The 25,482-nt window shown below is 33.1% G+C and overlaps 2 protein-coding genes across 2 annotated transcripts; both read left to right on the forward strand.

The window, feature by feature from the left end:
• The first annotated feature begins 2,142 nt into the window (after positions 1-2,142).
• Positions 2,143-5,070, forward strand: LOC106463057 (glycine-rich cell wall structural protein 1-like). The gene is made up of 3 exons (XM_013923028.2): positions 2,143-2,173; positions 2,465-2,692; positions 4,555-5,070. Exons 1-3 carry the CDS (start codon positions 2,165-2,167, stop codon positions 4,936-4,938), a joined length of 621 nt encoding a protein of 206 aa, XP_013778482.1. The 5' UTR covers positions 2,143-2,164; the 3' UTR covers positions 4,939-5,070.
• An 11,096-nt stretch (positions 5,071-16,166) lies between these two features.
• On the forward strand, positions 16,167-17,264 carry LOC106463058 (cuticle protein 14-like). Its single transcript, XM_013923029.1, has 2 exons — positions 16,167-16,274; positions 16,884-17,264. Exons 1-2 carry the CDS (start codon positions 16,167-16,169, stop codon positions 17,262-17,264), a joined length of 489 nt encoding a protein of 162 aa, XP_013778483.1.
• Positions 17,265-25,482: the final 8,218 nt, after the last annotated feature.

Here is a 25,482-nt window from a genome sequence, read left to right on the forward strand (position 1 = left end):
ATGTATAACATACCTTGTTATATCATCAAGGTTGTAAGTGATCAACATGTATAACATACCTTGTTATATCATCAAGGTTGTAAGTGATCAACAAGTATAACATACCTTGTTATATCATCAAGGTTGTAAGTGATCAACTGTATGACATATCTTGTTATATCGCCAAGGTTGTAAGTGATCAACTGTATAACATACCTTGTTATATCATCAAGGTTGTAAGTGATCAACATGTATAACATACCTTGTTATATCATCAAGGTTGTAAGTGATCAACAAGTATAACATACCTTGTTATATCGCCAAGGTTGTAAGTGATCAACATGTATAACATACTTTGTTATATCACCAAGGTTGTAAGTGATCAACATGTATAATATACCTTGTTATATCATCAAGGTTGTAAGTGATCAACAAGTATAACATACCTTGTTATATCGCAAAGGTTGTAAGTGATCAACTGTATGACATATCTTGTTATATCGCCAAGGTTGTAAGTGATCAACTGTATAACATACCTTGTTATATCATCAAGGTTGTAAGTGATCAACATGTATAACATACCTTGTTATATCACCAAGGTTGTAAGTGATCAACTGTATAACATATCTTGTTATATTCTCAAGTTTTTAAGTGAGCAGTGGGTATATCGTATTATAAAGTGAAGGTTTTGGTGATCAACAAATATGTCTTCTCTATGTATTGTCAGGTTTTAGTGACCAATAAGATATATTAAACCGTTTGATCAGTAAAATTATGACTACTTACATCACCTATATTATACCTGTTATATATATATACATAGATGTATAATACTTGTTGATCAATAAGAAATTGATGATATAACAAAATATAATTGTTGATCAATAAGAAATTGGCGATCTAACAAGATATGTTAGTGTAACATATTTATCACTAATCAAAAGGTATAGTATATCTTGTTATATGGTGAAGTTTTAGAGATCAGCAAATACACTATATCCTTTTATTTCGCGAACCTCTATATCTCACCCCTTTTCCTTAATTCTTTTGATGTTTCTTTTGTTAGTATCTGAACCATTTACTACGATTGTCCCATAGCTTTAGTAAGGGGAACTTTTGAATTATTTAAATGTACAAAGTAGAGCACAGGTTGACGTTCAAATCCCATAATATATTGCTTCTTCGTAGATAAACGATCTTAGATTGACTAGAACTTAAATATATTAAATAACTCTATAGAGTTGAAATGTATATACATATTTAAAATAATAGTTAAATCAAACAATGTTTCGAAAAAAAAAGTTATTACTAACAACTTCAATTCTGGTTAAGTCAATTTATCTATATCAGCATTCTCTACACGAAAAAGGTGTATCTTTATAACTATGTCTTCGATCATAGTATCTTCAAGAAAGTAACTTTTTTAGTGTGTTTAGTGTTGCGAAACAAATCTAGGCTAATCAAAGAAAATCAGAAAAACACCCATTAATAAAGACTAGAATCAAATGTATATCTGTCAGATCAATTACTAACATAAACTGTTACGACTTAGGCTCATATAATCCATACAACTGATATAAATTAAGCTTATATAAAGACGTGAAACTGGTATATGGTCTGACATAGTTTGGGACTCTTGTCATTCCCCCCCCCCCCGAATGTCTTTATGCCTTTGTCAAAGATCAAAAGATTGTTTTAGAAATAACGAAAATTTTAGTTTTTCTTGTTTAACCTGGAAAGTTTAATAATTTAGGTTTACAATAAACAAAGAGTCACGAACACGAGTTCATAGTAATGTTGATTCAATGTCTAAGATTTATAAATTCGTATTTTTAAACACCAGTATACAGTGTGGTTATACATATCTCCAACTTGTCTTGCACCACACATAGAAAACTAGGGCAGTTTTTCCACCGTCATCTTTTAATGTGGAAGAAGGGGATGTTTTGAACCAAGGCTGTTTGAGGAAACCAGAAAGTATTCTACGTGACTGAAATGAGATATGGTTCTTTCGTTACTTTAAGATAGGACAACTCCCATTGGGTGGTAACCAGTGACGTCAGTAAAATCACATAGTTCGTGTTAGTATAAAAGTTGCTGAAAATCAAGTAACTAACAACTTCGTCGAACTGCCCTTTTAATACATACATTCGTCCCCTTTCTCGAGCTCTGTTTAACAGTCAGAATGATTCAGGTAAGTATATATATATATTACTTATATTTAAGTCTAAGTACGATTCGTGTAACACGTAGAAGAAGAATAACTATACTGCAAATCCAATATTAAGATGTATTTCGCTGTCATTTCATTCAAATATAACAATTTTCAATCTGTTCTTATAAATCGATAATATTTCACCAAAATATACTATTCTGTAAAGAAAAGTTATATTAAAAGGACTTTTTTAAAGTGCTTTTTGTGGTGAATACAAACGCAATACTTTTTTATTTGTGTTTACAATTGTTGCTTTATTTACATTCGTAGGTTCTTGTGGTTTTGGGATTCCTTGCTGCAGCAGAAGGTGGATTCCTTGGCGCAGGAGTAGGAGGTACAGGTAGATTTATTACTGGAGGAGGATTAGGGAGATTTGTTGGGGGAGGTGGCAGAGGTATAGGAGGATTGTCTGGTGCAGGATTAGTAGCTACAGGCGGATATTTCCATGGAGGGCTTGCTGGTGGATTTGCTGGTGGCGTAGGAGGAGGAGGCTTAGCAGTAAGTTTTGTTAACCTGGTTCCTGTTTATTCTTTAACTACTGATCTGTACCCACTTTTTCTAAGACATTTTTATAATATATTATGAATTCTTTGTATTTATCCTATCTTATATCTACCAGATCTTATCCTGCTTCCAACTCATGCTACAATTCGTACAGGTGATTCTATTTGTAGTGCTCGAATTAAAAAAATCGCCCATTGAAACCTTTTATTTACCATACCCAACTTGTGAGATCTATTCATAGTTTATCTTTTAGCCACTAGATACTTCTTTGTTCTTAAGAACAAAGCTACACAATGGGATATCTGTGTTCTGCTCACCGCGAGTATCGAAACCCGATTTTTAATGTCATTAGCCCTCAGAGTTGCCGCTGAATCATCGGGGGGGGGGACTTCAACAAGTGAGTAAACTAAGATAAAGTTATTTACTAATGGCAACGCTATTGAAAAGCCACAATAAGAGAACGTTTAATTATTTTCCGTTTTTGGCCAAGTAAAATAATCTAAAGATATATTTATTTGTGTTATTGATAATTTGGACATTATCTAATCATTTCTGTTAAAAATGTTTTCCTTAAATGGATGAACTTCTCTGGTAAGTAGAGAGTCTGTCATTTCTGAAGTACTGATATGTTCGTTTTTATTTCAAAATGGTGGATATACTCTTTTTTTTGTACACCCCTGTTAGACTAGATTTGATTTTATAAAATGCCTTTGGATATTTTTTATCTATTCATACAGGTAAAATTCAGACACTCTCTCATGCTTACTTGATAATTTTTTTTATAACTGCCTTTAAGTCATTTTCTAACACATTCTCATTTTTGAGCACTAGCGTCTTGTTTGTTTTTTTCTTTTTCGACCTTACTCCTATCGATTTAGATGTCGGTCAGTAATTTTGTAAATCAATAACTTTTACACCCAGGTGGCTAGCCCAATCAGCAATCATATAGGATGAGCATGTTCGGTCTCGGGGGATTCGAACTCTTGACTCTCAGCTTGCTAGTCGAACGACTTAATAACTAGGGTATACCAGGCATGCTAATTAATATTAAATAAGACCTGAAATACAATAGTGACCTTAGACTTGAAAAGTTTGCGATAAAATTGCAATAATCTGTGTATCAAAAAACAAATAAACATAAAAGAACAAAAAGAAACTCAGATGTTTAATGTGCCGTCTGAAAATAAACACAACTCTTTTCGTAGTTAGGGTAGTAAAATTATAATACTGTTAGTACCCCTCGTATATAGCAATGTTACAGGAACAAAAACTTGTTATTTTGTTTTAAATTTCAGTGTTGAAGAAAACGTTTATCACGTGGTTTGAAGTGTTAATTTAAATTTAGAAAAGGATGAAATTCATTAAGTTTATTTGTGGTTTATCATTGTTATTTTAATAAAACGTAGAACTTTTATATGGAAAAACTGCTATATACACAAAATACAAAACGCTGCTAAATATTACAGATAGGATAGCTTAGTGAACAAAATAATACCAAAGTACAAATAGGACAATTTAGTGAAGAAAAAATATCAAAGTGTACAGATAGGACAGCTTAGTAAAGAAAAAATACCAAAGTACATATAGGACAGCTTAGTAAAGAAAAAATACCAAAGTACATATAGGACAGCTTAGTAAAGAAAAAATACCAAAGTACATATAGGACAGCTTAGTAAAGAAAAAATACCAACGCTTTACTTTCATTTGAAAAATGTTAAATTTTCAAGTGTTTCTTGAACACAATATGTCGTTATTTAGATAATTAAAATTCTTGAAAATATAACAGGTCAGTCTTGATATGGGCATGAAAATATCTAGAAGCGAATATTTCAAAGTGATTTTATTTTTCTTAACAGCGGGGCTACTATGGTCAACAACCAGTGTATCCTTCAGTTCCTACACCTTATGCTTTTAATTACGTTGCTCCCGCTATTGGTGGTTTGAGTGCACGCCAGGAAACTGGAGATGGTTCAGGAAGGGTTAGTGGATCTTATCAACTCTCTGACGCTGATGGACGCCAGAGAAATGTTAAATATACTGCAGGTCCGGAAGGATTCAGAGCTCACGTAATTACCAACGAGCCTGGAACCAAGAGTGAGAACCCTGCTGACGTCACTGTCGAATCTTCTGCTCCCGTTGCACCTTATTATCCATCCAGAGGACATTACGGACACGGAGGGTATGCTGGTGGTGGTATTCATAAATACATTGTTGCTCCATCTAGCGGCCCTTGGCAATAACTTGACACAATTTTGTGGTATCTTTAATAAATTGACAAAAATATTTTGCACATTTTTGGCTTTCTCAGAATACGAAACATGTAATATGTGTCTTTAATGTTTTTCAGCAACCTTCTTGTAATTTTTGAATAATGTATTAATAGCTTGCTGCTCTAAGTGCTTTTCTTTTTTACTAGTATACATATATATTTATTCATAAGTTTAGGTTAACATCTTCTGGTACTGCAAGCTGACTCTTAGCATTGATTGTAATGTATTGTAAATTTTGTGTATTATTATCACTGAATGCCCACAAGACAAAAATACAATATACGAATAAAGATGTTTTCTAGATATTTATGTATGAGTTAGAAAATCATTTAATAAAAATCCTTCTGAGATACATGTGGTATAATTCTTCCACTGTATAGATGTTTAAAAATACTACTAAGGAGCTCGACTTGCAATTTGAGGGTCGCATCTCCAGCACCGTAATTGTTCTCCCTCTACGGCTGCTGTCATGACCAGCAGCTATCCGACTGTAAAAACACTTGGCTACTTCTGAATTCCTGAGAGGTCGACCCCAAATCTAGAGATTACGGTTGAATGAAGAAGAGGGTATACAAAAGTTTTTGAAATTAAAGGTGAATATTGTACAATCTGGTTTTCGTTATTACACGTAAAAGTGAAATAACTTTATATACACAATGACTAAAAAAGGACAACAGAAAGATCTTAATAAATTAAAATTTGTGCTAAAAATGGTGGCACAGAATGAACCACGAAAATGTATTAATGCTCATAAAAAGGCATGAGTGAATAATGGCTACGATAGAATACAATTAAAATAATTATATGTTATTTCTTCATATTTCTGTACCAATGAACAGATTAAAGCTATAAAGATTTCTGTAAATTCGCATTATACTAATAAGAAAACATTTTTAAAATGACACATTAATTGGATCATTTTTATTAAGGAAGGTCTGGAGATTGTTGATGTTACAAATACGAACATTTCTATTAGCCTAGGTTGTCACGTTTCACTTAAAAATTATTTCAAAACAAAATAGTCCTCCTGAAGATGTACTGTTCCGATCTTTTTTGTGACTTAGAACAAATATCTGAAAATTTATTGAACAATTACATTTCTATAAGTGGAAAATTTGAACATATCAACTTTCTCCAAAATTTCATCGTGGCTATTTATTTCCTGGTGGTTTTTTATTTAAATAAATCTCGATTTCTTTTTATCCAGAGGTGTTTGCTTGATTAAAATCTCACATGCAATTTTTAAGTCACAAGGCTTCGAATCATTGTTTAATACCTATATACCTTCGTTTAAAAAAAATTAGATGTGGACAAAATATTTTATATTTCTTAAAAATTCGGATCTATATTGAAATATATTCCATTACCTGCCCAATTTACAGCAGATGAGGTAAATGCACAAGACGTGGTAAACATTATGCTTTGCTTGAATTTTCTAACATTAATCGAATTTTTGAAACATTATAATCAAAGAATCCCAGAATCTCTTGGTCTTAGCTCCTAGGTAAAGCAGGTCAACCATATTAGCCTTTACTGGAAGTAAATATGATACTCTTGGTCTTATCTCCCAGGTGTATATTAAAATTAAATACTTGACCTTAGGAAATTTATGAAAAAAAAGCAAACAACGTATAGGTAACTATCATGGAATATATATATATATATAGAGAGAGAGATCTTAACTTAGAATTTAGGCCAAGATAAAAATATGTAAAATTCCATAATAGCTAATAGAAACGGACGTGTACTTTTCCTGTTTAAATGTATATGTTGTTAAACTGCCTGATTGTAGTATATATTACAGTAATACACTTCAGACATCACGCATTCACGATGTGAGAACATGATAATTTCTTTGTGAGTTAAATGGGTGGGGTTGTTTTGAATTTCGCACAAAGCTACACGAAGGCTATCTGCACAAGCTGTCCCTAATTTAGCAGTTAAAGACTAGAGGAAAGACAGCTAGTCCTCGCCACACACCGCCAACTCTTGAGCTACTCTTTTAACAAGAATAGTGGGGTTGACTGAAAGGGCGAGCATGTTTGGTGGGATTAGGATTCGAACCCACGACCCGCAGGTAGCGAGTCGAGTGCCCTAACCACCTGGCCATGCCGGGCCGATTAGGGTAGAGTCAATAGTGCAATAACGCAAAATTAAGCCTTTTAATATATATTAACCAACGAAAATAATACTTAATTATTTCAACACACATATAGCATTTTAATGTACATCCGTGTATTACATTTCGTCACTTAACTCACTTTTTACTCATTTTAAAAAAGAGGGGGGAGGGTGCGCAAGACACCATATTTATTAAAGGGGTAACAAAATTGTAAGATATTACAAAACTACTGATTACTAAGCCTAACAATAAATACGTTCCGCCCTTGATATTGAAAAAAATACATTAAAATAAGGATTTGTTCTCCTAATGACTGTGTAATAAACTATAATAACATGAGATAAAAAAACAAAAAACAAGAAACACATTTTTATTTCTTCTGTGATAATTAAACTATGTATTTAGTACCATTACATTTATAATTAATTTTTGAGCTTTTGATTTGAAATTCATAAAATGTTTGATTCAGCGCAAACTCCGGCCATGTAATTCGAATACAATAACCAGGTTAATGGTGAGAAAGGGTTGTAAAAAGGAACTGCATATGAGATAAACAGGACGAAACATTATAGAAATGCAAATGTAATATATATAAAATTTTCTTTCAACTGAGAGGCCCGGCATGGCCAGGTGGTTAGGGACTCGACTCGCAATCTGTGAGTTGCGGGTTCGAATCTCCGTCCCACCAAACATGCTTGCCCTTTCAGCCGTAGGGGCGTTATAATGTGATGGTCAATCCCACTATTCGTTGGTCAAAAAGTAGCCCAAAAGTTGGCGGTGGATAGTGATGACTAGATACCTTTCCTCTAGTCTTACACTACTAAATTAGGGACGGCTAGAGCAGATAGACCTCGTGTCGCTTTATGCGAAATAAAAAAACAAACAAACATCCACCAATCATGTTCCAGGTTAGCTAGAAATTCTCGTCTTTTAGTTGGGTTACATTCCTAGTTCCACTGACTCGTAATGATTTATTCCTCCTCATGTCCCGTTTCATCTTTCTCTCACTCCAATTGATAGATGGTCAGATTCGATTCTTTCAGCAATATACATTTCCATAATATAATTTTGTGTGTCATTCTTCGCGATGACATAGTTAATGACCAAACATCTTCCAACATAGGTCATCTTTCCTTCATAGTCGTTCTTGACTCATCTATATAAAATTACACATCCTTCATCATTGCACCAATTCATTAGTTTTTTCCTCTCAGTGTTGGAAATATTATATTCAGAACTCCTTATTAGGGTCCATCACTCTTCAAAATCTCCGATCTCCAAATCTATTTGTCTGTTACCAGTTCTTGCGTTGAAGTTTCCAATTAAAATAATATGGTCATCATCCATATAATTGTTATCCAAGTCCTTAGAAAGTTGGTCTAAGGTTTCTTCCATCCCAAGATTGTTATGCACACCAATTACTCTTCATCTATCGCGCTCGTGGTAATTTCTTACTATAAGTTCCAACTTCCATGACTTGCAGGAGATTAATGGAGACAATTTCTTGGCAATTCCAATCAGTTGTCCACCTTTTGCTCTCCCTCAAGTTTTGTCTTTAACAGTTTCCCTAAAATACCATTCATATCCATCATTTAGTTGTTTCGTCCATGTTGATTCCTGTTTCTTCTCAAACTCACGTTTCAATTAAAACAATAATGTCAAAACTATAAATATAGTCCAAAAAATTATCACGCCACATTTAAAAAATAGAATTTCTCGTTTTATCCCAGGTTAAACTAAACAAGTGGTATTAACACACAATTTTTATAAATAATTATTATGCAGTTTCTGTCCATAATATAAAACATAGTTAAACTTAACTTTGTTTTGATCAGATCCTAAAAATGAAAATTTTGATTCTACCGCTACGCTTTTATTTAAGTTTTATTTTTGCTTTGACATAACTTACCACTATTTGTTAGTTTTAGAACTTTTTTGCATAGTTACCAAATAGTTATCTGCACATAGCCGTCCCTAATGTTGAGCTGATAGACTAGGGGGAAGGCATCTAGTCAACAATACCAATTCTATGACTACTTTTGTGTGATTGAGCATTATGATTTGATTGTCATCTTTTAACGCTTCTATGGCTCCAAGTGCGTAGTGTGGTTTTTGTGGCAACAGAACGTGAATCATGAATCTTTGGGTCCAAATTCCCAACACATTAACCACTAAATTACGCCCGCCATACCTTAATTTACCACAATGGTTTCATTAAACATTATAGTTTCATACGTCGATATATGTTATTTTATTTCGCACAATCTGGCACACGGATATTTTACTAAAAAAACATTCTAAGTATACTTCTACGTTTTATAAATGCACAAAGGATGTGGTGTAAAAATATGGTAAGCAGTTAGTGGAATTTAATATCCTGAAATTGCAATAACATAACCATTATCGTAATTAACTGTCTTAAACAATTGAAGAAGAATCCAATTACAATTTCTAAAATGCGTTTTCTCTAGACGTTACATGTCACCACTAAAAAAGGCCTAGTCTTTTTTTTTCTAGTTACCTTTGTCCACAGTTACTGACGAGGAGTAATTAATCGAAACCGGTCTAACTATGTGACAAGTGGTGAACTCAAAGGATTGGGCTTCAGTTGGTTTACAATTATTGTGATGAGAGAGAAAATTACACTGATTAACTGTTGTAACTGATACCACACTAACATACTAAGTTATATGGTTGATATCATTTTAACATCTGCTATGCGCTTTGGGTGATACAATATTAATATGTTATAAATTTTGTGAGTGATGTCACGTTTGAGTGGTAGATGTTGTGGTTTATACCACGCAGACAATCGCTAACTTATGTGATTGGTATCATTTTAAAACCTACTACGTGCTTCGGGTTGTACAAAGTTCATATGTTATACGTTTTGTGAGTGATGTCACGTTTGAGTGGTAGATGTTGTGATTTATACCACGCAAATAATCGCTAAATTATGTGGTTGATATTCGCTTTTGCTAAATGTTGTGGCTGATGCCACGTTAATATCTGATGAATGTCATTATTTGTATTAGTTAGTATATATGTTAAATAACATAGGCTATCATATTAGCACTGTGGTAAAAGTTGTAATTCACGTCGTGGTTCTGAAGCTGGCATATTTTGCTGGAATAGCTGAAACAGGTTAGCCTTATTTTTCTTCGAATTATTGTGATTGGATGTCGACTATCATAGTTTCTGGATATTACTGATACGGTTACTACTTGATAGAAAGCTTGATGTAGTTAGTGTTATTAATAGCACATATATTGCTCCAAAGTATTGTTTTGGTCTTATGATATTGAATCAATAGCATAGATTTATTTAAAAATACTTAAAAATTTAAACGATATGTGGCCGCCTGTTAAGTGACATTGAAACATTAAATCTATACATAATGTCATTTTGATAGCTTTTCTCTATTCACATTCAAAAGTTCTATACAATTCTTCTGGTTCTATGTTCATTAAATATTTCCTTTGAACTTAGATCTTGTTCATATCATAGTCAAAACGTAAGTATTTTGTTTAAAATTAAATCCTGGTAGTTTATTTGTTTGGAATTAAGCACAAAGCTACACAATGGGCTATCTGTGTTCTGTCCACCACGGGTATCGAAACCCGGTTTTTAGCGTTGTAAGTCCGCAGACATACCGCTGTGCCACTGGGGGAGGAGCGAAATCTTCGTAGCTAGTGTAAGATAGTACTGTTGGTTGGGTTGATCAATCCAGAAATACTTCAGTGAATATAGTATATATATCTCCGTGTTGTTTGAGTCTATAATTAAAACTATTGAAACTAAAAGTACAACACAAACAATAGAAAATGTTTTTAATAGCGAGTCATTTTACTTCTGGAATATTTTAAAGAAGATCTTAAGTTTTAGTTAATTATTTTTTATAATAGTGCAACCTTTTTATTTGTATACCCCTTTTAAGCTCCTTTTCTCCGGACTTCCTATAAATAAATGCAACCCAATAATCGTTGATAGCATTTACACAGCAGTAGCAATTCGGGTCTCAATCAGTTGTGGCACAGTAGATAAGGCGTTTTAAAGGTTATAAAAATTACATGTATAATTTGTATCTTTTTAAGGCTTTTGTCAAACATTTTACGATATTTAATCTTTTCTAGACGTTATATTTATCTCAACCGATTAAAGTAAAACAGGACTGGTGGGCTGTTTATTATACAGGGAAAAAATGCTCAGAATTTGGTGAATTATGCTTTATCAGGCCTAATTGTATAACCTAAAAGTTTTGATATATCCAAATGGTTCAATGGTTAACTTGCCGAACTAAGGATCCAATTACCGCGAAAAATATCATGTTCCGTATTTTTGGGCCGTAGGCGCATTATAAGAGTGACAATCAAAACTCACTAGTCAATCTGACAAGAGCAGCCCAAGAGTTGGTGATGGGTGGTGTTAGCTAGCTGCATTTCCTCTTATCTATCACTTCAAAATTAGGGACGGCTAACGCAGAAAGCCGTAAGTAGATTTTCACGAAGTTCAACAAACAAACTAATATATCCATGAAAATGTTTTTCGTTGTATAAAACTTGAAGATAGCTTTGATAATCGGAAACATCTGTTTGCTGAGTTCTTGCACAGATCTTAAAACATAACGTTCATAAATGTAAACATCAGCTCATGTAGATATGTAGATCTTGAAAGTCGAGTTGTTCAAAACTTGTAAATAGCGTTGATAACTGGACCAATTGTTGGTTGAGATGTTGCAAAGGAAATATCTGCTAAAGCTTTTCGCCAGACACTAATCATAGCAGAACCGTATGGAAAATGATCTATAGGAAATAGTACAGCTTATAAAATGAATCAGGTCAACGTAGGCCGATAAGGCAATCACTGATTGGCATGTCCTTTAGCCAATCAGGAAATGTCACAGACCTACTGAAGGATGTGTAGATTGTATAGAAATTCTACTTATGAACGTTATATTTTAAGATCTGTGCAAGAACTTTCCGTATATCAAAGTAATATATCCATATTTTACTTTGATGATTATCATTCTTTATTATACTTGTTTGTAATATGATTAAGATGTCATAACCACACTTTTTTTATCGCACTAAACATGTGTATATTAAAACTCAGATTATCGACTCCTTGGTATACCATTCCCTGCCCATGGGGCTTACATATTGATTCTTTTTATATATCTGCCTGTTATATCACTCAATGAACAAACAAACTGGTTAAAATAACTTTTTTATGCATAAGAAGCCCTAGTAACAATTAATGGAATTAACTGCAACATTGACGATATTTGTATTTATTTTTTTTTGTGTGTGATTCATATATATATTGATGACCCTGTAATCATAAAAGCAATGAACTCACAAGTAATTTGAGTCTGCATAGTTTAGAATAATTGGTTTCAAGGAATGATAGGGTATTTACCCAATTTTAATTTTAGGACTAACAATGTAGAGAAACAGGCTCAAGGGTAATTAGTACTTTACACTAATTTTTAAGATAATACTAGGCTAATCCCACAAAGTACTGGGTTTGAGTTAATTGCTCGTGAATGATTTGTAATTGTATTCTCAAAGTAAGTTTAATTTATAGCATAAACAATATATATATATATATATAACACTTCTAGAGCAAACTCTATCGCAATCCTGTTATACAAATAAAATAGTAAGATAATTAACGTGTTTTGTACTTGCCTTTTTGTTACGTAATGTTTTTTTAATACTTCTTAAAATTATTGTAATTTTTATCGTTTTAAGTATGTATGTACAGAGATTGCGAAAATTGTTGGCGGCGCTAGTTATAGCCACTGGTATTGTAGTTATGTTTGAATTCTTCAAATTGTTAGTTATTAGTTCAGCCTCCTCTTCTCTGACTAGAAAGTAGAGCAGGACAAATTACGTAATACATTTATATTATTTAAATATTGGTGTTAAGCGAAATGTGGGAAGAAAATAGCAACAATACAAGTTTATGACCAGCACAAACATTGTTTTGTTTCTTTCTTTTTTCTGGTAAACTTCTGGTTTCTGTTTCTTTATTCACTTACGTACAGAAAAAGATAGAGATAATGGTTCAAACAGTTAAGAAGAAATTATTTTGTCTTCTATATTATATTGTGTAATAAGGTTTTACAACACTTATATATAAAAAAATCATAACATATGCCTTAAGTAAGCTAATGATAGGCCTAATGCTAACATATTTTATCATAATTTCGTTGGATTGTTGCAGATTAAAATTCATAAACACACCGATGTAAAATCTAAATACGAAGACAATAATAGATCATATCCTCTTTAATAAAAACAATCACGAATCTGTCATGCGGAGTTCACAGAAATGACGTTAATTTAGTTTAGAATTTGTTCGTGTGTTAGTTTTATAGTGTTAATGTCGGCTACTATTGTATTTTAGTTGAATTCGTTCCTAATGTTGAGCGAAAAGATTAATATTTTATCTATCGATCTAGTTGGCTTGAAGGGAATTTTATAGCAGTGATTTCTATTCATAATTTTGTTAATATCTCATAAACTTGTTGGTTTGTTATTTTTTTCACCGAAAGTCCGAGCTATTTAGAACACAAAATAATGAATACATTATGACATTATCACGGGGTTGAATATCCTAATAATAAATGTATTTTAAAAGTGAATGAAATTCAATATGTGTAGCTGGCAATATCAATATTTGTCTAGAAACCCGTGTAGTGTGAAATATCATTTAATAACGCCATCACTACTATGGTTCAGTTATAAATACTTAACATTTCAGCATGACATCCATGTACAGAAATGCTGTGTATGTACGAAATCCGTTAACATGATTGGTAGAACGTTATAACGTCTGTCTTCTACGAATCGCGCTAGAACAGTCGTTTAGTTAACGAGGTGTGAGAGCATTATAAGTTGAATTAACACATACATATAAATTATGTAATAATCTTATCATTAGTTCCTTTTAAGTTGGAAATCGTCGATGAAGGTATTAAAGCTGTTACGCAATATAAAATTTTAAACTTATTTTTATACTGGAACTTAGAGTTTTTCGTATGATATCAGATATGAATATATAAAGTTTTACTAATAATGTGAAAGAGTAAATTTGTTACCTGAAGCGACACAACATTTCATTCATTCCTCATCTTTGTTTGGTTGGAATTAAGCAAAATGGGCTATCTGTGCTCTGCCCATCACGGGTATCGAAACCCAGTTTCTAGCGTTGTAAGTCCGCAGACATATCTCATTACCTATTAGCTATGAGTTTGACGTTACGAAAGGGATTCTATGATCATGAATGACATAGCTTTTCGTTTCACTTTTGATATATGTCTATTTCAGATTAGTATTAGAAGTATTTTTCTTTGTTTATTATCTATCTCGAACTATTTCTCTCCCGAGGGGACAACTGTAAGTTTAGGGACCTACAACGCTAACATCTGGGTTTCGATTCCCAGCGGTGGACAGATAGCCCAATGTGGCTATGCTCTGAAATAAATAAATAACTTGCTTTTTTTCTGCTGCACATGTGTGCATCAATGTTGCCGAATGATACTTTCTTTCGGATTTTGAAATATATACCCTTTTCACACTTTCTATGTAGAAAACCAATGAAATTTGTACTTTTTTCACGCCAAGATAGGTTATACATTTGTGTGAAACTAATGACGTAACACTTTACACTGTGGAGATATTATTAATTGTTGCACATCTAGATGCCGTCCAGCTTATGGATGGATTACTTTAAACTCTAAGACAGCTGCCATGTGGGTGCTCCAATCTTCCAAGTTCCAGACTCTCCCCTTGAACAGCATCTAGGGTTCACTGAGTTATCCACAAACTGTCATACACCGATGTAGAGCCCTGTAAGTTATGCATCATTTAAACATTTTACACAATCTTTAAAATTTGATTTTATACTTTTTTTGTAAATTTTATAATTTCTATCCGAAATCTCAAATTACATCACAGACTGTCCATAGAAATTATGATTACTCACACGTCTCAGTAACATCAATAGACCACGACTATTGAAATCAAAGTTAAGCTTCCTAACATCTTTAATGACTTTTAGACGTACCATAATTTACACTGTTTTCTTACGATCTGGAAGAATGGTAAATTGTTGTATTAAAAACTGTCGTCCCAACCATTTATTAGTTATTCCAACAAGCCTATTTCACGGCACAATGATAAACGATGAATTTAAGATTATTACTTGAATACACAATATTTTTGTTTAGAGTTTCTCAGACCAACGAATTTCTAGACAATTTATGTTTGTTTGTTTTTTAGTTTCGTACTGAATATTGTTTTTGTTATCGTTGTCCATGTCACATGCATACAGATAAGTAGAACATTTTCTCATTCAAGCGTTTCGTTTTATTCTCAAAATATGTTTTAGAAAACCAGTAAGTACAAGTCTCAAATCCGATTATTATTACTAAACTCTTTCCATCTACCAGAAAGAGACTTTATTGGCTTATCATCAATGACGTCAGATAATCATCTGCTCATTTCAGATATATAAGCTTTACAAATTTTTGTTTCCAATACCTTCATCCAGTTGCTCATAGAGTCAAGAAAGCTTCGAAGCAGAGAAAATGATTGAGGCAAGTAACAGTTACGTTTTACTATTTTCATTTCTTATAACTCGTGTAGGAACAAAATATAAAAAAAGGTCTTTATTGTAAAGCAGTGAATATTGTTAGAAGTCACATTGGTGGCATAGGATCAAATGTTTGTAAAGTTAAGCTGTCGTCATTCTTACTCAGTTCCATTCGAAGATTATAGTTGTATTTCCTCAGTGGGAAATTTATATATATCTTACAGTTATAAATATATAGCATGTTATATAAGTAAACGCACATTATCACATTTATTTAATCAAGTGATACAATCACATAAAAATAAATAACAATTATTGGTCAAAACAGTTCATATAGACTATTTATCACAAAGCAAATACAAACTTTGTTTAGAATTTTCGTTGCTCTCTTTAATGTTTAATATTATAAATGGTTAGAAATAAAAAGAAACACGATAATATTTTTTAACTTTTAATGTGTTTAACTTTGAATTGTATGTATCAGGTTTTGGCTATTCTGTGTCTTCTCGGTGCGGCTGAATCTGGTTTCATTGGTGGAATTTCTAGTCAAAGAAGTTATTTCAGACTTTTTCCTATCCACACTGTAAGTTCTGAGTTATATTTGTTTCGTATGAAAGAAAAGTTTTCTTAACCAGTATTATTTTTAAGTTACAGAGAATTAATACAGTAATTCTCATCACTTGTAAAAACACGATATTTGATAATTATAAAGGTATTGATAGCCTTCTAACGTTTAGAGTATAGTGATAAAACTATATGATTAATTATGGAAGAAAATGAGTCGCTTAAGAATTTATAAACACAAAATTTCTGTTGTGAATTAGAATGCTTTTGTTTTCATAATGTAATTGTGCCTCGCTAAGTCTACGAACTTACAACGCTAAAATCCGGAGTTCGATTCTCCGCGGTGGACACAGCAAATAGCTTAACTTTGCTTTGCTCAAAAACAACAAACAAACATAATTTAATATTATGTTTATTGTTAAGCACAAAGCTACACAATAGGCTATCTGTGCTGTGTCAATCACTGGTATCGAAACCCGGTTTTCAGCATTATAAATCTTACAACTTATCGCTGAGCCGCTGCAGGGGGCTATATTATAATTTAACAGTTCTAATTGTCTTACAAAAATCAATAAATGATATTCTGAATGTTCTTTGATATCCCATTATTTGTCTTCTTTGACAACAGTTAGGTCATCGATACGCCTATCAACCAGTTTATCCTTCTGTTCCAACACCATACGCTTTCAGTTATGTCGCTCCAGTATATGGTGGCTTCAGCTCTCGTCATGAATCAGGAGACGGATTTGGTCACGTGAGTGGATCATACAAGGTTTCTGATCCGGATGGGCGCCTAAGGAAAGTCCTATACACTGCCGGACCCGAAGGATTCAAAGCTCGTGTTTACACCAATGAACCAGGCACTAAGAGTAGTTACCCTGCTCACGTGAACGTCCAATCTTCTGCCCCTGTTCCACCTCCATACTATCCACCCAAAAAAATCTACAACTATGGAGGTGTGCACAAGAAAATTATCATCATTCCAGGTAGCGGTCCATGGAAACATTAATTTTTATATGATAGTATGATCAACATTAACCCCTTATTGCACATATTATGAAAATACGATGGAAAACTACTTTATTTTGAGTTTTTGGGAAACATATTTTGGTAAGTTATAAGTGTGTATACCTAAAAGTAACAATGTTCAAGTTAGAAACCAACAAAATAGCTCTATGTTGTACTTAGTATGTGATACATAGAAGTAAGAGCTTTCAACAACAGGAATGAAACATTTACATGTGTATTTAGTAACAAAGATAGGTTTGTTACCTTTACGTTACAACGTGCAATAGAGGGTTAAATGATACTTTGCTAATATTACTATTATTGCTTTCAAATGGAGACAATTGTAATTTCAAAATTTTGTAAACGTCTTATAACATTTTGTACAAGTAACGGTTGCACCTCCTCCTCCTCTTCTCGTGGTCTTGACCTTGATGACGCATACTGTGATAACTTGCTGATTTCTATGTATTACTGTATTTGTTTTGTATTGCATATTGTTCTAGATGTACAAAGTATGAAAGTTTATTGATTACATAGCCCAAACATTTGAATATGTCTCATGTATTTCTTTTCTTCAACTTGTGTTAAACCACTGCTGTTTATGTATTTGATAAATGCAACTCGCAAATAAAACTGTTCTGAAATTAATATTTTTCTTACCTTTGCATCCACGTTTACTGGAAATAACATTACGAACCAAAAAATTTTCGAAAATAACATATTTAAAGATAATACTATTTCTTTATACCAGAGGGAAACTTATGCTTCGTCTCGGAACATGTTTTTTTGGACGTGATAATCTAGATTTGAATGCACAAAGTTTATAAAATATAAAGACAGCGCTGTGTATATATAGTAATTAAAACAATTAAGTAACCTGTGTAGATGACTCACATATGAGATTAGGTACGTAGAGTTCTGAACGAAACTGATGGCCGTGTGAAGCGTCTCGATGGCTGCGAGGTTAAACTTAGGTAGATTAAACATATTCCACAACACATGATACCTACCAAACACCTCTAGTACAAAATACACTTTGAGCTGAATGGTCTGAAAAAAATGACAAACCGATCGACTTATTTAGTAAGAAACACCAGATTTAGCGACGCTTTCAAAGCGTGGGTATTGGGGGCAAGTATTAAAACTCAACAGGGTGAAAGTACTGGTATTCTTAAGTGTCTGTAAACAATTGACGAAATTCACACAAAAAAGACTTAGCAAATAAGCATTTTTGTATGAGATGAAGCTCCGAGGGGTGACAGGTCCATTTCCCCAATACCTTTGCATTACATAGTACTATCTATACTCACCCCTTCCTTACGCATATGGGGACATCATCCGTACTTCCTTACTCCTACTCTAATTCTTGCACAGTTTAATGAAGCTGAGAAAGCTTCCCACGCACGTACACACTCACGCACAGGTTACACTTTCAATTATACAGAAAAATTGACATCAGATAACAACCAGCCGAAAATTTCAGTTTTCACTTACACTAATTTTCATCAGTTTAGTTTGGTCTATGATGAGGAGTGTCACTAGTTAATATACATATACCACTATAAACGATGCTTGTCTAGTGTGATGGCTTCTTGTAAATTAAAACGCCAGCGTGAACATAGTGTCACAAGAGATTAACACTTATTTCACAATTTTTAACTTATTGATAATTTTATTTGACTTTGGATGCTTTTGTGTTGGTTAACGTTCTAAGGATTTTTAAAAAGAATGTTTGTTTTGAATTTCTCGCAAAGCTACACGAGGACTATATGTGCTAGCTGTCCTTAATTTAATAGCGAAGGACAGCTAGTCGTCACCACTCGCCGTCAACTCTTAGGCTACTGTTTTACCAACGAATAATGGGATTGATCGTCACATTTTAACGCCTCCACGGCTCAAAGGGCAAGCATGTTTGGTGGGACGAGGATTCGAACCACCTGGCTATCTAGAAGGAATGAATACCAAAAAATATCCATTAAACTTACCACCAATGACTTTCTTTATTTGATATACATCGTCACAAATATTGTAAAAACCATCAGAATAACCTAAGTATTGATGACATTTGTAGATTTTCTTGAACAGTGGCAAGCTTCTCTTACCCACGTTGTAGCTGCTGTATATTTACCCACTGATAAGATAAACAAAGACAAAATTCCCATCTGTAATATGAGACTCTCTACAGCCTCGTAATTTCTAACTCAGTTACGATGAAGGTGTTTTTGGTACATTTCTACATAATTATAAGCTTTTGTTGCAGAAGTGTGTCCGAGATATTTAAAATACTTAGTGGACTGAGATATATAACAATACAGTACACTTTCAACAAATCTAAATTCACTGTGATTTGCTGAAAACAAATCCATTGCTATTCAACAGTAATTTATGAACAAAGAGCTATTGTCGATTAGTAAATGCCATTCGAATTTTTTGGTGTGCAAAGTTTAATGTGTCTAAAACATCAATAATTAATTGTTTTAGCAGTGGCGTTTATACATAATCAACACCTAAAATACACTGGGAGATGTTACTATATCCTTTAATTACGGAAATTCTCAAACATAATATTTATATTAACGCATAATATTAATCATATTGGCGTAATTAACAGGCGGTTTACAATTCCTACAGGTAAACCTTAGACAAAAGTGGTCGAAACTAAGTAAAATCTGTTTAGTTCTTTTCCTTTGTTTTGCGTTTTAACCTCTTAGGCCAGTACAACATGTTAGTTTGGCTTGATCCCATTTGTCATGATCGTATTTGAAAGGCCATTCGTATAATTTACAATACAGAGTATCTGGCAACAGTAGCGATTAGTGAGCCAGAAAAGTGAGTGTGTGACAGCTACAGATAACACCTGTGGTATTAAACCTATGCTACATTCTGTAGTGTTAAGACAGCTAAAAGTATAATTTTTGGTATTAAACATATGCTACATTCTGTAATGTTAAGACAACTAAAAGTATAATTTTGGGTATTAAACATCTGCTACATTCTGTAGTGTTAAGACAGATAAAAAATTTAATTTTGATATTAAACATATGCTACATTTTGTACTGTTAAGACAGTTAAAACTATAATTTTGGTATTAAACATATGCTACATTCTGTGGTGTTAAGATAGTTAAAACTATACTTTAAGAAAAATCATAATATAATGTTTTTTTTTTAATTTCTGTAGTGCACACTGGTGCATAGCAGACATTTTAATACTAAAATAAAAGACCTTAAAACACGAAAATTTGCTATTTTTCTTCTAGTATTAAAATATAATGTTATTATTACCTTTTATATGAAAGACCTAGCAATACACTTGTTTTTATATTGCACTCGTATTAGCTCTGTATCTTGTCGGTTTATGTGAAATATATATAGCATATAAAATAAAAAATCCAGTTTTATATACATAGGCAGACAAAACCAGGACACAAGCTACAGAATCTGTTTTTTGAAGTTTGAGCAAAGTTACACAAGGTTGTTCACACTATTCGTCCCTAATTTTACAATACTAGACTAGATGGAAGGCAGATAGTAGACAACAGCTACTGCCAACTCGGGTTGTTCTTATCATCATTCATAAAGTATCATCGGCAAAAAACTGCGAGCATGATCTTGCGGCAACGAGACGTATACCATGAATCCTTAAATTCACAGTCCGCCACGCTGTCCAGTAGACCACAGCCGCCCTAGCTACAGAGAGTAGATAAAGAATCAATAATTCCTGATACCCATTTATCTGAACAAAAAAGTTTGTTTGTTTGTTTTGAATTTTACGCAAAGCTATTCGAGGACTATCTACGTTAGTTGCCACCCTTATTTTGAAGTAATAGACTAGAGGGAGGGCAGCTAGTCCACACCGCCCATCGACAACTCTTGGGCTACTCTCTACCAACAAATATTAGGATTCGATGACGAGGAACCCACTTTTAAGACTAATAATGGCTGGAGACGGCTTGAATGGGTAATGAAGAAAACCTTTAATATAAGTTTAATATAACAGAAAATGTACAACGTTTCGACAAGGTTTTGTCATCATCAGGTACCTGTTGATGACAAAACCTTGTCGAAACGATGTACATTTGCTGTTATGTTAAACTTATATAAATAGTAGGATGGACCGTCACATGTTCGGCGACTAGATTCGAACTTGGGACTCTCAGGTAAATAAGAAAGAAATACTGTAGTGGAGATAAACTGAATAGAGCACCTGTAAACCACGTGAAATAAAATTAACCCTACGGACAGATGTAGGTGCTAAACCTCACACCTGAACTTCAATTCACTGTCTTCAGTCAGTTGTGGATATTGTTTTCTTTTAATGATACAGAAGAAGAAATATAATAGGCTATTAAACAATCAGACCCATTAAGTAATAAATATAACTTATCCGACGAAGCTGGCTCTCTAACCTCTAAATTAGGAAACTATCTATGATTTAGCAGCTTTTCAGATAACAAGGCTGGAACTTACTACAAGACAAAGTGAAAAAATACTTCACCTTCTATAATCCCATTGAACAGTGCAAATTTTATAAAGTTATCGTTTTAAATAACCAAACTTCAAAAACGTCATGTTTACTCCAGGTTGTTTATTATTACAATCTAGCAATACAGAAGTCCCAAATCTTTTTTCAGTGTTTACTTTTAGAAGGTTTTAAATGTTTACGTTAATATTCAATATAGCATCGTAGTTATTTTATTCATAATATTAGTAACCACGATAATTACTAATTTTACATTTGGTACACGGTTAATTCCATTTGATTTGACATTACAATGTCACCAGCGTACACTTATGGCTTGAGGAATCTCACCGATAAAGAAGAATGTTCTTTCGTATAACGAGTTTGATAAACGATTTAAATAAAAAGGGCATAGTATTTCGAAGAAAAAATCCCTCAATATTTTCCTTGTTATCGAATAAAATTCCTGCAGTTGTGCATTTAGAAGTGTAAGGGGATTCGAAACCATACCCGGAATAGCATCTCATCCGCAAAGTGGAATTTATGGTTACAAGAGAAAACTCTTCGACTCAAAATGTTATTGCAATGAAGGTGGGCATGTCTTCTAGTACTGTTGGTAATGTTATAAACAGGGATTTAATATTTATGAAGGTTATCAAGCTTCCAGCCACACACCAAAATCAAGGGTTCTCTTTATGAGAAAAATGCCTGAGAAACAGAATCATAGCAATTTCAATCTATCTCATACCTATTACTTTTTCTAATGAATCTCTAATACACTTTTATGCCTTTGGTCTGCTTAAATGTGGTCTTAGAAGCTAGTTTCACGCGCAGGGCCTGTGAAAAGCTTGTCAAGATGTAAGGTCAAAGACTGACTTTAAAGTCCTTCGCAGAAGCTATTAGAATGGAAACTGCAGTGTCGAATAATGGGCATGATCTTCGCTGTCAGACCAAGCACAATCGACAATAGGTGGAGTAGTTTTATGGCCAGTACGGGACTTGGAACATCGCTGTTAAAAAAGTGCAATTAATATCAATACAACTAAACAAGTTGGGAAACTTATATATAAATGAATAAACAGCTCTAATACTATTAGTTACATTAATTGTTAATAGGCGGTTAAATCAGCACTATAAAACAATAATGAACTTAATTTAAAATAAGCACAGTTGACAACTAGGACCGACAACGGCAATGTTTATTTTATTTATATATATATCAAATTCATTTAACAAATTCAGACACTCTGCAATTATTTCATTACAACAAAGCATATAGTTTCTAAGATTCAGTTTAGTTTTCTTTAATGTTAATTAGTTAATTCCTTTACATGTCTTAAAACCACATAGCGACGGTGCTTAACTCTAGTTTCCCCGTGAGTTTCTTCTTTTCAAATATTTTTGTGTATAATTTTAAGATTTTCCTGATTCAAGGTATGCTCAAACATTCATACGTAATGCCTAACTTCCAACCAGTAAACCACTGTATTAACTTCCAGGTCAACAACAACAAATTGTGAGGATTAATTAAAAGTTCTTGATCATTAACCATCGACTTGCAGTAGGTAAAAATATAAAATATAAGTCAGTTGCCATTAAACCAGCTTGTGATTATTAATATTTTGTTATATAATATTTGACAAAAGCTTCGAACTACTTCAGAATCGCACAGCTTTATGTATCCCTCAAACGAATCATAATTTTTTGTTTGTTTTGAATCTCGCGCAAAGTTACACGAGGGCTTTCTGTGTTAGCCGTCCCTAATTTAGCCGTGTAGGGACTAGAAGGAAGGCAACTAGTCATCACCACCCACCGCTAACTCTTGGGTTACTCTTTTACCAACGAATAGTGGGCTTGACCGTCACATTATAATGCCCCCAAGGCTAAAATGGCGGGCATGTTTGGTAGGAAGTGGATTCGAACCCGTGACTTTCAGATTGCTAGTCGAGCGCCCTAACCACCTGGCCATGCCGGGCCAATCACAATTTCAAAATAGCAAGTGTCATTGGATCTTACTTGGTCAATTTTTACTATACGTGAATTGACAATATATATATATGTATATATATATAAGCAGTGCTACCAAGTTACTTGTATTTCAAGGTCACATTGGCTCTCTTACGGTTTTTATAAATATATTTCGATTTGAACTTTACGTTTCAGCTCTAACATACTGATATTAGCAATTAAATCTAACTTTTTTGTAAAACCTAATAAAATATATCGATTAAACACTGATTTCCCTTCCAGTTTTATATCAAAACACGTTATATTTTTCTTGTCTTATAAACTTGATATTATTCTTAGTTCAAGAAGGTAAAAATATTAGCATTATTTCTCGTTTAGACGGATGTGTCTAGAAATAATAGACCGTATAAAAAACATTTAACTATACATATTTGAATACGTAAAAATGCATAAAAGATTCCAAAATGAAATAAAACGAACACTTTATCCTTCAGAGGAGTATATAGTTTTTAGTTTTGATTACAATATTTCACGCTCCTCTACTATAACTACTCTGATTGTAGATTCGCTCAGGTTCTGAACACTATTTCACACTCACCTCTTTAAAACTTTTCTTAGAAGAGAAACAATAATTACATAATAGATTTATATAACTTAATAACATATTGTTTTTTAGCTCAAAGCTACACAATGAACTAGCTACACTCTGTGCACCGGGGTTGTAAGTCAGAAAACTTAAAGCTGACCCACCGGGAAACGGTTAAATAATGAAATTAAAATACATGAAAACAGGGTATAATATAAAAAAAGAGATGTCACAGTGAAAGCAATTTGAGCAAAAACATACACCATTTTTAATTGTTTTTTGTGAATTATATTTTTTCTGAGCTCATTTTCTACATTGTAACAACGCTTGAATAAAATATTTCATTCATACTGTTAAAAAACAGCTCTTTGATAATAAGAGTGTACGTATTTTTTCATGATAAATACTCTAGTTTAGAGAATTGAATGTTATTATATCATGATGAAAATATAAAATAAAACAAGCTAGTTTTCTTAATAAATAGTTTACTGTGTACAAAATTTTGTTAGTACTGATTAGCTTAAAATTGTGTTTTATGAAACGAAAGTCAGTCTATGAAACACTGCACGACAAATATTTTGAAACATTGTTTGTATTATTTCGCGCCAAGCTACAGGAGTTATATTTGCGCTAACCTTCCCTAATTTTGAAGTCACAGATTTACTAGAATGAAAGAAGTTTGCCATACAAGAGTTAAATTTGCGATAACCTTCCCTAATTTTGAAATGATACATTTACTAGAAGGAAAGAACTTTGCCAACACCATCTATTTACAGCTCCTGAACTACTCTTGTCAGACGTAATAGTGAGAGTTCACTGTCACCATTATAATGCACCCACGGCTCCAAGGTACAGACCGCGATTATTTATTTATTTTTATTTTTTTGGTGGTAATAGAATGCGAACCACTCAACCTCAGCTCCATATCCGGTACTAACCACTGGGCAGCGGTCTTCCCTGTTATAAAAGGAAACACAACTTAGCAATGACGATACAATGAGTTTCTTAGTTTATGTTCCCCAGTGGCACAGTGATAAGTCTGGAGGTTTATGACGCTAAAAATCGGGATTTGATACCTGGCTCGTAAGTATTTGTTACGTTGCGAGAAAATAACATGTGCTCATATTTATCATCGAAAAATTTTGAAAATGTGCATGTTCATTAAAAAGCACTGAATGACATTTTTGGTCAGGAGTAAGAGCTT

Source organism: Limulus polyphemus, unplaced genomic scaffold (assembly GCF_000517525.1).
Source record: "Limulus polyphemus unplaced genomic scaffold, Limulus_polyphemus-2.1.2 Scaffold1314, whole genome shotgun sequence".
NCBI classification, from domain to species: Eukaryota; Metazoa; Arthropoda; class Merostomata; order Xiphosura; family Limulidae; genus Limulus; species Limulus polyphemus.